Source organism: Zingiber officinale, chromosome 9A (genome assembly GCF_018446385.1).
Source record: "Zingiber officinale cultivar Zhangliang chromosome 9A, Zo_v1.1, whole genome shotgun sequence".
Classification (NCBI taxonomy): Eukaryota; Viridiplantae; Streptophyta; class Magnoliopsida; order Zingiberales; family Zingiberaceae; genus Zingiber; species Zingiber officinale.
In genome coordinates this window covers 16,035,654-16,047,223 of record NC_056002.1, presented here as the reverse complement: position 1 = coordinate 16,047,223, position 11,570 = coordinate 16,035,654, and the positions used below count along the sequence as shown (strand labels likewise).

Below are 11,570 nucleotides of genomic sequence, written 5' to 3'. Positions count from 1 at the left end.
CCTTTCAAAATAAATAAGTAAATCTATGACTTTTGTGAGAAAATTTTAATATAGTTGACTAGAAATTTAAAATCTATATTCAAATTCTTCCAACCAAATGACAAACCATTAACTTTTATGAGAAAATTTCTCTAACTAATTTCTTTCTAAAATTTCTCTAACTAATCTCTTTCTAAATTTTGGCTTCCTCTAACTAATTTCAAGTAAATTATATTCTATAAATACACATCACATACCATCACCAACCACAGAACCAGTCTCTTTCTCAACTTCACTACAGTGATTAATCTTCAAGTTTACAAGAAAGAAGCGAAAGGAAATACATTGTGATAACAAGGAGAAAGAGATCGTTAATAACTACCATTGCAATGTGGAACGATAATGTCACCTCTCTTCCTCTTGATCTCGCTGTGGAGTTTTGTGTCCACCTCGTCTCCACCTCTACTACACCACGCAAAGACATAAAATGTTTGCAAGAATCGTGAGTAGATATTCGTAAACGATGTCCTTGTATTGATACGTATAGATGTATTGATACGTATATGTGTCCGTGATTGATAATTGCAGGTGCAAAGTTTTCCATGAAGCGTCGAGAGCGAGAAAGGTAGGAAAATTCATGAACGTTCGGAGGGAGTTGGAACTTAGTCTTAACTGGTTCAATAAGAAAGAGTACTTTGAGTTGCTTCGTGCTTGTGTCGATTGTGACAACTTCGATGCTTACTTCATCCTCGGCCTTGTAAGTTTTTTTATTTTATTTTTACATTTATTTTTTTTTTTAAAAAAATAATTCTGAATCCAAGGGATCACTAAATGAATGTTGAATGCAGGAAGAGGTGTTCAACCTGAAAGAGAAAACTCTAGGATTGGACCATCTGCACAAGGCCAAAGTAGGCAAACACACAGTGGCAAGTTACATGCTCGGCATGATCCTGTTTCAGGAGCCAGAGACACGTTCACTCGCGGTGGAGATATTGAACAAGTTGGTTGCTGTGGACGGCAGGAGAGTAAGCACTGCAGCACCATCCGACGATGGCACCTTGATTCGAGAGTGCAGAATGGAGGCAAAAGAAGTCATAAGGCGCATGACTTGGGAAAAACCAAAGCGAGTCAACTCACTGTGTCCAAATCAGCGATGCGGGGGAGTCTTCAGAACCCGCGATTGGGACTTGTGGTCGTATGACGAGAATCGAATCTTTTGCAGCGACGTATGTAGATGGAGGCATGAGTTAGCGCTACTAGCTAAATCTTGAGATCAATACTTCCAGAAGATACGTCTAAACCCCCCAAAATTGAGACCAGTCCATGGAAAGATATTGAGGTTATAAATGAGCCATTTTTTCACCTGTAAATGTGCCTAATAAGCTTACTTTTAGGCAGTGTGAAATTAAAAGGTAAATTTTTTACCTTTGATCTAGAAAATCTAATGCTCCAGGAAGTTTTTTCAAATAATTAAGCGGTTACAGTGTCATAAAATCCTCATTATCTCTAAAAACCATCGGAAACGAAGTCTTAAAGCATGTGAAATATGTAGAAATTTTTGTTGCAGCAATTTATTTTGATTGGAGCTCTCCACAAGAATATTTTCAGGGGATGGCTAGCTAAATCTTCCCAGTGCATGATCCAAATCCCACGTTATAGTCCTTTCCCTACCAAGCAAAATAAATTGTAATTATCAGAAATAAATCAAGCAGGAATTTGAGTGTATAATTGATATTTTAGATTGTTTGACAGATTAAGAAAACTAGATTTGATTAAATGATCTTAGTATTATTACAAATTACTAGTTTTATAGCTTTAGGCTGCTGCAGTATGACAAAATGTTAGCTTAAGTAAACACAAGCAATGAAATGGCAAGTTATGCTAAGCTTATTGTATCATCATCGTCGTTTTAAAGTGTGTATGTCCCGACTATTTTTAAGTTGACTGCATGAATCTTATATTAGAATGTATACTAAAAGTCTAACTTTTTGTATAAATATTTATTTTGAAATGAGAATCACATTAGTCAAATGTCTACATTTAGTTAAATGTAATTGTCCATTTAATTTATATTGTAGATAACATGGTGTGTGGTGCCACACAGAAGATCATGTTATCGGTTCCTTATAAATTATAAATAATAGCTCACAATCAAGATGGATTGGGACAAACTATTGGAATGTTTGTAGTATAATTTTGTATTAGTTTATCTTGACTATAAAATTACACTAGTATACTATGTGTGTATTGAATAGGATCATTTGAGGTTGTTCTTTTTATACTGACTACATAAAAGAACAGAACCTCTGTTATTATGGATGTGCGTACTCTTAATCCCGATATAATAATAAGCACATATACCTAGTATTTATTTCTTTAATTTATCAAAGGATGAGATTTATTCGTTAAATCAATAGGCTCAATAAGTTGGGAAATAATGTTGGACCCTGTGGTAGTTTTGATGTGATCAACCAAGTTGGTTAGGTCCTGCTTTGTGTTTGATCCCTGTGTCTAAGTGTGCAGGAGCTTAGGAGCGCAGGAAGTCGAGCGGAAGACGCAGCTAGCAAGAAGGACGGCACGGGAAAGGAGCCGACGGGCTCGGTGCGTCCGAAGGATGAGAGAGCTGCGGAAGAGTACTCCGGTGGGCGTGAAGAGCGTGCGCGGCGTTCAAGGGACGTTAAGCCGGGACGAAAGGCTGATCGAGGAGAAGACCGAGAATTGGGTTCGGGTGAGCCCTATTCCGGTTGGCCGCAATCACCCAAAAGAACGGAACATAGGAAGCCAACGCAAAAGAGCTGGAAAAGAAGCTGTGCTGGATAAACAGCTCAAGGCGCCTTCAGCTTGAAGGCGCCTTCAAGGCGCCTTAAGCCTGGCCAAATAGACCGTTTGCGCAGCGGATAAAGTTTTATCCGCTGACCGAGCTGGAGACGCCTTAAACCTTGTTGAAGGCGCCTTGGACCCTCGGGATAGGATTTCCAGGACCTATATAAAAGCTCCTAGAGCTAGGAAATAATCAACAACTCAAGCAATCAATTGTGTAGCCATTCCTAGCAATAGTTCTAAGCTTCCAAAGTGTAAAAGGTTTCTCCGCCTTCAGTAAAGGAGACTCTTTTTAGTGCGCTTCTCATTGCCCTGGATTAACAACCTCCTTGGTTGTAACCAGGTTAAATTTCTGTCTTTCTTTTTCTGCCTTTTAATTGTTATTGTTTACTATTGCAATTTTGAGTTGAAAGCAAGAGGAGGGTATAGTTTTTTTTTTTTCAGCAATTCACCCCCATCTTGCCAGCCTCCGCTGCACCTACAATTGGTATCAGAGTCAGATCGCCTCAGAAGGACTAACTGCCAACTGAAGCACTATGATCAAGACGATGGTCGGAGCAAACATACATCCCCCGAAGTTCGACGGAGACTTCGCCACATGGAAGCGCAAAATGGATGTATTTTTTAAAACTGAATTTGACATTCTTTTAATAATGAAATATGGCTATACAGTTCCGAAAGATAAGGAGGAAAACACCTGGACGAAAAAGGAGCAAGCAGATTTCGTCGCCAACGGAAAGGCTAAGTTCCACCTACTCAACGTTCTGCCGCCTCAGGAGGTAAATCGGATCGGAAGCTACAACTCCGCGAAAGATCTCTGGGAAAAATTCCTGGAGCTTCACAAAGGTACATCCGAAGCGAAGCTAGCCAGGCGCGACATCCTCTGGACCCAGTTGACGAACCTCCGGATGAACCAAGGCGAGAAGGTAGCACAACTTCAAGCAAGGATCAAAGAGTTGATCACGCAATTAACCAATCTTGGAGAAGAGGTAATGAACCGGGACTCTATCCGGTACGCGCTCAACGCCTTCCCCACAACTCCAGAGTGGGCCTCCTTAGTAGATGCGTAGTACATCTCTATGGACTTCGAGGTAAGTACTTTAGAACAATTGTTTTCTACTTTTGAACTTCACGAATCTCGAGTTACAGAGCCCAATGGAGTCGAGAAGACCAGTCAGAACATTGCCTTAAAGGCAAAAATAAACAGTTCTGACTCAGAAGCCTCGGTCGACGAATCCGAAGCGGCACTACTAGTAAAACGCTTCAATAAATTTTTTAATACTAATAAATTTAGATCGCAGAGGCATCAACGAAAGAAAAGGACGATTCGTTGCTACAACTGCAACGAAGAATGGCACATCAAAGAGGATTGCCCAAAATTGAAGAGCAAACAGAAGGATAAGGAAAGGAGCAAGAATCCAACTCGACCCAAACACAACCTAAAGGCCACGTGGGATGATTCGTCGTCCTCCGAATCAGAAGTCGAAGAATTCTCGGAAATAGCACTAATGGCCAACCATCAGCTAGAAGAAACGTCTAGCTCAGAGATGAGCATCGATGAAGGGGGAGGAACATCAGAAGAAGAAAGCAGCAGTGAAGGGGGAGCGTCACCAGATCAGGTAAGTAAGGTACGCAATCTAACCCTGACTCAGTCTTTTAAATTTATCAAGTCTCTGTCCAAAGAATTAGATCAATTAGAAAAAGAAAATAAAGAATTGAAAATGAAATTAGCAAAAGCATGTCCACTTGAGATGTACGATAGCATAAAATCAAAAAATGATAAATTAAAATTAGAAATTGAAAAATTGAAATTTGATGTATGTTTAAATACAAATAAATTTCCAAATTAAAAATTAAAAATTTATGAAAAATTGAATTGGTACATTAGAAACCATCAGGGTCAACTTAAAAGAGTACCCAAGAACTATGTACCCCCGAAATTTTTGAATAACCCTGTAGGAAGGAACCTCTATTGGGTTCCGAAATCTGTGCTAAATTAATTCATTTAAAGCTTACAGTAAGAAAATTAAACTTTGAATTTCTTTATGGAAGCTTTGTCTAAGAAAGTGGTTGTTGCTCCAATAACCAAGAAAGCCTAGTGCCTCGCCATGACTTGGAAGCTGAAATATCGAAATGAAAATGTTTAATTAACTTTTTGATAAAAGCATTAAAATTGGAATTAAATAATGCTTTGAAAGTTTTTCAAACATTTTTGAATTTTTTTTTAAAAAAAAATCGATTTTGACTTAGAAATTATTGTGAAAAATTCATAGATTTTTTTTATTTTTTAAAATCTCAGTTATTTTTACTAAGAATTATTTTTAAAAATTAATTTTTCCTTGGAAAATTCAAAAATTCCTTTGACGTGAAATTTTTTAAAAATTCAAAAATTTATTTGACTTAGAAATTTTTTTTTCCTCATTCTTACTTAGAATTTTTTTTTGAAAAATTCAATTTTCTGAGATATCATTTTTATTAAATAGAAATTTTTATCTAAAGTTAAAAATTCTTTCTAAAATACTTTTTGACTTATCACCCCGTTTTTGCTGTGATCAAAGGGGGAGAGAAAGGTTACAAGTTAAGGAGATAGGACAAGTTAAGGGGGAGTTAGAAAGTTTAAAATTTTAATATTTTTCTAAAATGAGTTGCAATTTTATTTATTGCAAAATTTATGCTTAACATGCTAGTTTAGTAATTTTTCTTTAAAATTATTTTATGTGTCTGTTTTTACCCTAACTTGAACTTGGGTTGATGCACATAAAAAAGGGGGAGATTGTTGGACCCCGTGGTAGTTTTGATGTTATCAACCAAGTTGGTTAGGTCCTTCTTTGTGTTTGATCCATGTGTCTAAGTGTGCAGGAGCTTAGGAGCGCAGGAAGTCGAGTGGAAGACGCAGCTAGCGAGAAGGACGGCACGGGAAAGAGCCGACGGGCTCGGTGTGTCCGAAGGACGAGAGAGCTGCGGAAGAGTACTCTGGTGGGCGTGAAGAGCGTGCACAGCGTTCGAGGGATGTTATGTAAAATATGGTGTCCAAATAATAATTTAATAGTAAGTTTATTAGACAAATAATCTTATTAGATTTTTTAGAAATTTTCTGGGAATTAATTGGAGCTCGTATGATGTATTTTGAGGGGATACATTTATGGGCTAGAGAAAAAGTTTGTTTGGAGTACCCGAAGATGAGAGTTGATTGAGAAACTAATCTAGGGCTTAATCAAATATACCTAGGTTTATAAATCCTCTCTTTTATTTCCTCACCCGCGTGCCCTAAAACCCACGCCGACACCTTCCTCTCCCAATTCTCCCTTCGCGTCGAACCGCCGCCATCCCTCCCTCATCGAGCCGATGTCTCCTCTTCGTGTGAGGCTAGGATGATGATGCCGCTAGCCACGGGAGAATCATTGTCGCTCTTACCTTCGCCGGCGATCCTCATCCTCGACGCACGCCGCACCCGATCGACCCGGTGCGGCACATCTCGGTGGCAACAAAGCTTATATCTCTTCTATTCCCTCATTTGAAGACTCTCCGGTGGATCTTCTCTTCGGCTAGCCATCTCACGTATGGCTTCGGTGGCCGGAGGTCGGCAGATCGGAGCCCTAGGTCTACCGGAGTGAGGCTAGGGTTCCAGCGACAAATCTTTGGATTGAATCGACATTCCAAAAGGTTGTCTTCCCTTTCGTGGCATTGCAACCAATTTCCACCACTGAAACCTTTATCATGTATCTGATGTAGTGTTTCTAGCGGTTGGAGTTGTTGTGGCCAACAGAAGAGCAACTGGTTGCAGAGCGATCACAGAGGTGCCGAAGGATTGGAGTGAGGGGATCAGATCTGAAATTGTTAGAGGAAGCTAAGGTGTCGTGACGAAGTGGATATCGAATTCAGACTATATTTGGAGGCGGGTACTTCTTGCTTTGTTTTCTTTTAGTACATTGACCTTAGTGCATGAATTATTTTGGATAAGGACTGTTTACCTTGACTCCACTCTTATTTTTTCGGTGCTTGATACTTCCACATTATCTTTGAGATATTCGTTTCCATATCTATACAGTCTCTTTTGTTGTCCATGATCCGTAGCAGATACTAGATATCATATTTGTATACTTTAACTGTGTTTGTTTATGTACGATATTGAGCATGCTGGCTTCATGTAGCATACCTGTTTCTGCTTATATATATATATGATGACAGTTGCATTGTTCGCATCATGTCATTACATACATGCCGCATCCTCGGCCACTCAAGAGAGTGGTAGCTGGAGTTGATGCCGCTTGTCCTGTCGTGCCGCACTCGGCCACGCATGAGTAGTGGTAGCTGGAGTTGCGAGCAGCAGGGACCCCCTTCGCTGTGTAGCTAGTTAGCTACTCAACACCTGTCCATCCGGTCACTCGCGGGAGTGGCGGCCTTTGGGTGGTACAGTTGTCATTGATCTGGCCTCTCGACCATACAGGGGTCATGGTGCAGAGAGGTGGGCGGGGTGACCATCCGTGCATACGCTGTCATTATGCCTGCTTTGGCTGCTGCTGTTTACTTATGTTGTTATTGTTTACTTATGCTGCTGTGGTATATTTATGTTGCCGTTGCTTCTTGCTGTTGTTCATTTATGCTGACATGCTGTCTTATGCTAAGATATGCTCACATTGTAGGTGGTTAAACCTTGGTTTAGTAATTGGAAATGTTTATATACCTTACCCATTACCTCTGTAGTTATGAGCAGTACTGTAGCAGATTAGTACCATTTCTGACTTTCTATATCTAGCCTAGGATATCGTTCCAGGTATGAACCTTTATCATGGTTTTATTTTTGTATCTGCTATTCTCTTATGAGACTGTATTCCTTTTGGGTATTCTTTATTGGTTGATTATGTTCATGCACTATCTCTTTCTATACCCGCTGAGTTTCAATACTCACCACCTCGCAAATTGATTTTCTTTCGCCAGGTAGCAGTAGATTATTAATGGATGCTTGGAGAGATGTCGGCTGCCAATCCTGGGTCCCGCGTCATATTCAAAAATTGATTTTGGTTATGTTTCTCTTTACTTGCATTTCGTATTCGTTGGATTTGGTGTTGTGAGAACTAGGTTTTGATACTTGTTGTGTGGACTTGGTATTTGTGATGTTTTGATAACTTTGTAATTTGTGGGTTTTCTCTTGGTTTTCTTTCCGCTGTGCTTATTTTATTTTAGTTTTTTGTCCAGCCGAGTAGGCTGAGTATAGTAAACTGCGTGGTTGTATTGTTTCCATTTTCTATGGTATATATATTCTAGCCGAGTGTGGCTGATGTATATTTTGTATGTAGTAATGCTTCAGATTGTCACTCGTACAGGGGAGATGCTGCCGAAATTTCTTCTGGCAAGGACTCCTCTGGGGGCGTGACACGTTAAGCCGGGACGGAAGGCTGCTCGATGAGAAGGCCGGGAATTGGGTTCGGGTGAGCCCTATTCTGGTTGGCCGCAATCACCCAAAAGAACGGAGCATAGGAAGCCAACGCACAAGAGCTGGAAAAGAAGCTGTGCTGGATAAACAGCTCAAGGCACCTTCAAGCTGCCTTGAAGGCGCCTTCAAGGCTGATGAAGGCGCCTTAAGTTTGGTTAAACAGACCGTTTGCGCAGCGGATAAAGTTTTATCCGCTGACCAAGCTAGAGGCGCCTTAAACCTTGTTGAAGGCGCCTTGGACCCTCGGGATAGGATTTCTAAGACCTATATAAAGGCTCCTGGAGCTAGGAAATAATCAACAACTCAAGCAATCAATTGTGTAGCCATTCCTAGCAATAGTTCTAAGCTTCCAAAGTGTAAAATGCTTCTCCGCCTTCAGTAAAGGAGACTCTTTTTAGTGCGCTTCTCATTGCCCTGGATTAACAACCACCTTGGTTGTAACCAGGTTAAATTCCTATTTCTTTTCTGTTTACTGCTTTATTACTTTACTGCTTTATTTACTATTGCACTAATTGAGTTGAAAGCACGAGGAGTGTATAGTTTATTTTTTTTCAGCAATTCAGCCCCCTCTTGTAGCCTCTGCTGCACCTACAAATAATATTATTTATATGATGTGTTGTTGATTATAGAAGGAAACTGTGTCCTAGTTATCTAGGTTGATAATGTCCCCTTGAGGAACTCATAAGGATTGTTATGTAAACCTTGCAGGTGGACTTAGTCCGACATGACAATGAAGTTGAGTGGTACTACTTTTGGAGCTAGATGTTAATTAAGTTGTCAGTAACTCATTTAATTAATGAGCATTCGATATCTTAAACATAGGGAGATTAACAAACTCATGATAAGAAGGAGCCCATAATGTAATATGGGATTGATGCGGTAGTTCAATAATAACTCTTTAGTGGTATGAGTTATTATTGATGAACTTGAGTTGGGTGTTCAGGTCGAACACAAGAAGCTCAAGCTCATCAAGAGGCCAAAGTCAATTCCTCCTCTAGGTCCCTGTTGTAGCCTCTATGTATAAAGCCTCGTATCCAACCAAGTCCACTTCTTACCCAAGTAATGGGCCAACCACATCCCTGCTTGGTGCCTAAGCAAGGGTCGGCCAAGCTTTGCTTGGAGCCCAAGAGGTGGCCGGCCAAGCCTTGCTTGGTGCCCAAGCAAGGGGTCGGCCACAAGGGAATTAAAAGGGAGTTTTAATTTTTTATTAAAATCTTTCCTTTTATAGACATCCTAAAAGAGATTTAAAAGAGAGATTTTAATTTTAAAATCTTTCCTTTTATAGTCATCCTCCAAAGGATTTAAAAGAGAGATTTTAAATTTTAAAACTTTTCTTTTATAGCCATCCTTTAAGGGATTTAAAAGAGAGATTTTAATTTTAAAATCTTTCCTTTTATAGCCATCCTCCAAGAGATTTAAAAGAGAGATTTTAATTTTTAAAAACTTTCCTTTTATAGCCATCTACAAAAGGATTTAAAAGAGATATTTTAATTTTAAAATCTTTTCTTTTTTATAGACATCCACAATGGTTTAAAAGAGAGATTTTAATTTAAAATTTTTCCTTAATTGATTGCCCAAATAAGAGTCGACCACACATAATAGGAAGGTTTTAATTTTAAATCTTTCATTTTTTTTGCATTCACCAAGGATTATAAAAGAGAGGTAGATGGTGCCTTATAGAACACAACCTAAGACTCTTCTTTTAATCCTTGTTGTGGTCGGCCCTCTTCCCTTTCAATTCTCCCCTTGTTTCCTTTACTAAGGGTCGGCGGCATCAAGAGGCTCTATCTTCTTGTGGTCGGTTACTTGGAGGAGAAGAAGAAGAGAAGGAGGCTCCCTATTCTAGCATCCCTTGGTGGCCGAAAGTCTTGGAGGCAAAGAAGTGGTTCGGGTGGTGTTGTCTTGGTAGATCGTCACTCACACGACGTCCAAGAGGAGGAGAGGAATACAATAGAAGATCAAGAAGTCTTTAAGATACAAAGAAAGGTATAACTAGTTAATTGTTTCCGCTATGTACTAGTTTAGTTTTCCTTTGTATGGATCCTGAAATACCAACACAAGAGGCTAGCGATTTTGTGCTTCGATTAAGGTCTCTGTAGTTAAACCTAGGGTTTACTGTAAGGAGTTTAAATATTCAATTTCTTTGAAAGGCTTTGTTTAGGAAGTGGTGGATGATCTCATACCCAAGAAGGTCGAGTGTCTCGCCAACGACCTGGAAGCCAATCCTTAAAATAGATATTTAATCAACTTCTGTAATATGGTTTAACTTCTGATGAACACATGGGTTGAACTTGGGTTAATAATGTTAAGTTTCATTTGCAATCCAAGTTTAACTTCTGAAAAGCACATGGGTTGCTAGGAAAAGTTCTGTGCTTATATAAATTTTTATACAGGGAAAACAGAATGGAATTCCGAGTAGCACCCAATAATTGGTATCAAAGCTAGTTTTCTGTCTCTATGTGTTTAGTTTTCAGTTAAATTATGCACTTTTCATACATAAATTTAGGCAGGATAATAGTAGGATGTGCAAATAGATTAACTCTGTGGTTGTAGGTATCCTAGTTCCAACTATTATGACTCTATTGTGTTTGTGTGTGATTGGACCCTCGGGCATGTCGAGGGCATTTTATGTGTGTGCATGATTGTAATTATTAAATACAGCAGGAGCTCTATTAGTTTTAGGATTTTACATTCTGTTCGATCTAGATTATATGTGCATTCCCTTGTGGAATATAGGATCGATAAATGTAAAATTTTATTTTTGTCACGGATTGTATCCTTGCGAAGCGTGGTGCTATTTGAGGACCAGAGGTGCAACGGAAAGGAAGCAAGATAGACGCGACGACATGACCCGTTGGCAGCGGCTAGGGTTAGTGGCACACGAAGGACAACTATGGATGAGGCCATAATAGTTGGAAAATTATTTTTCATATTTATTGCCTTTTATGTTGTTTATATGTGTTGTGTGTGTGTGCATGTTAAAATTTCTCGTTTTAAATAACTAAGTGGGAGAGGAATTATTTAAATTCTACGGTCTCCATTACTAGTTTGTAAGTGATGCATTCAAACTTGCGCGTTACCTTTGAGTGTCTTCCTCCACATTGGATGAGTTTGTTTACGGATCACTAGATCAAACTTCCTTTATGAATGATTATAGGAAATTATTTAGATTTGTATGATCTCTCCATCTGAAGGGGCACAATCCTATTTAATAGACTAAGTATCAAGTAATAGTATACACTTAGGCACATTTAATAGTATTCTCCCCATCGGAGTAACTGCTATTATTTATGTGACCAAAGAAAAATCAACTATTAATTTTATTTGTCATAAAGTT

The 11,570-nt window shown here is 39.1% G+C and overlaps 1 protein-coding gene across 1 annotated transcript; it reads left to right on the top strand.

The window, feature by feature from the left end:
* Window positions 1–368: 368 nt before the first annotated feature.
* Window positions 369–1,250, top strand: LOC122019062. Its single transcript, XM_042576570.1, has 3 exons — window positions 369–481; window positions 568–736; window positions 828–1,250. The coding sequence occupies exons 1-3, from the start codon at window positions 369–371 to the stop codon at window positions 1,248–1,250; spliced, it is 705 nt and encodes a 234-aa protein (XP_042432504.1).
* The last annotated feature ends 10,320 nt before the right edge of the window (window positions 1,251–11,570 follow it).

Coding starts and splice junctions, on each gene's coding strand:
- LOC122019062 (XM_042576570.1), top strand. CDS start 369: ATGTGGAACGATAATGTCACCTCTCTTCCTCTTGATCTCGCTGTGGAG. Junction 482..567: donor ATAAAATGTTTGCAAGAATC/GTGAGTAGATAT, acceptor TGATAATTGCAG/GTGCAAAGTTTTCCATGAAG. Junction 737..827: donor CTTACTTCATCCTCGGCCTT/GTAAGTTTTTTT, acceptor TGTTGAATGCAG/GAAGAGGTGTTCAACCTGAA.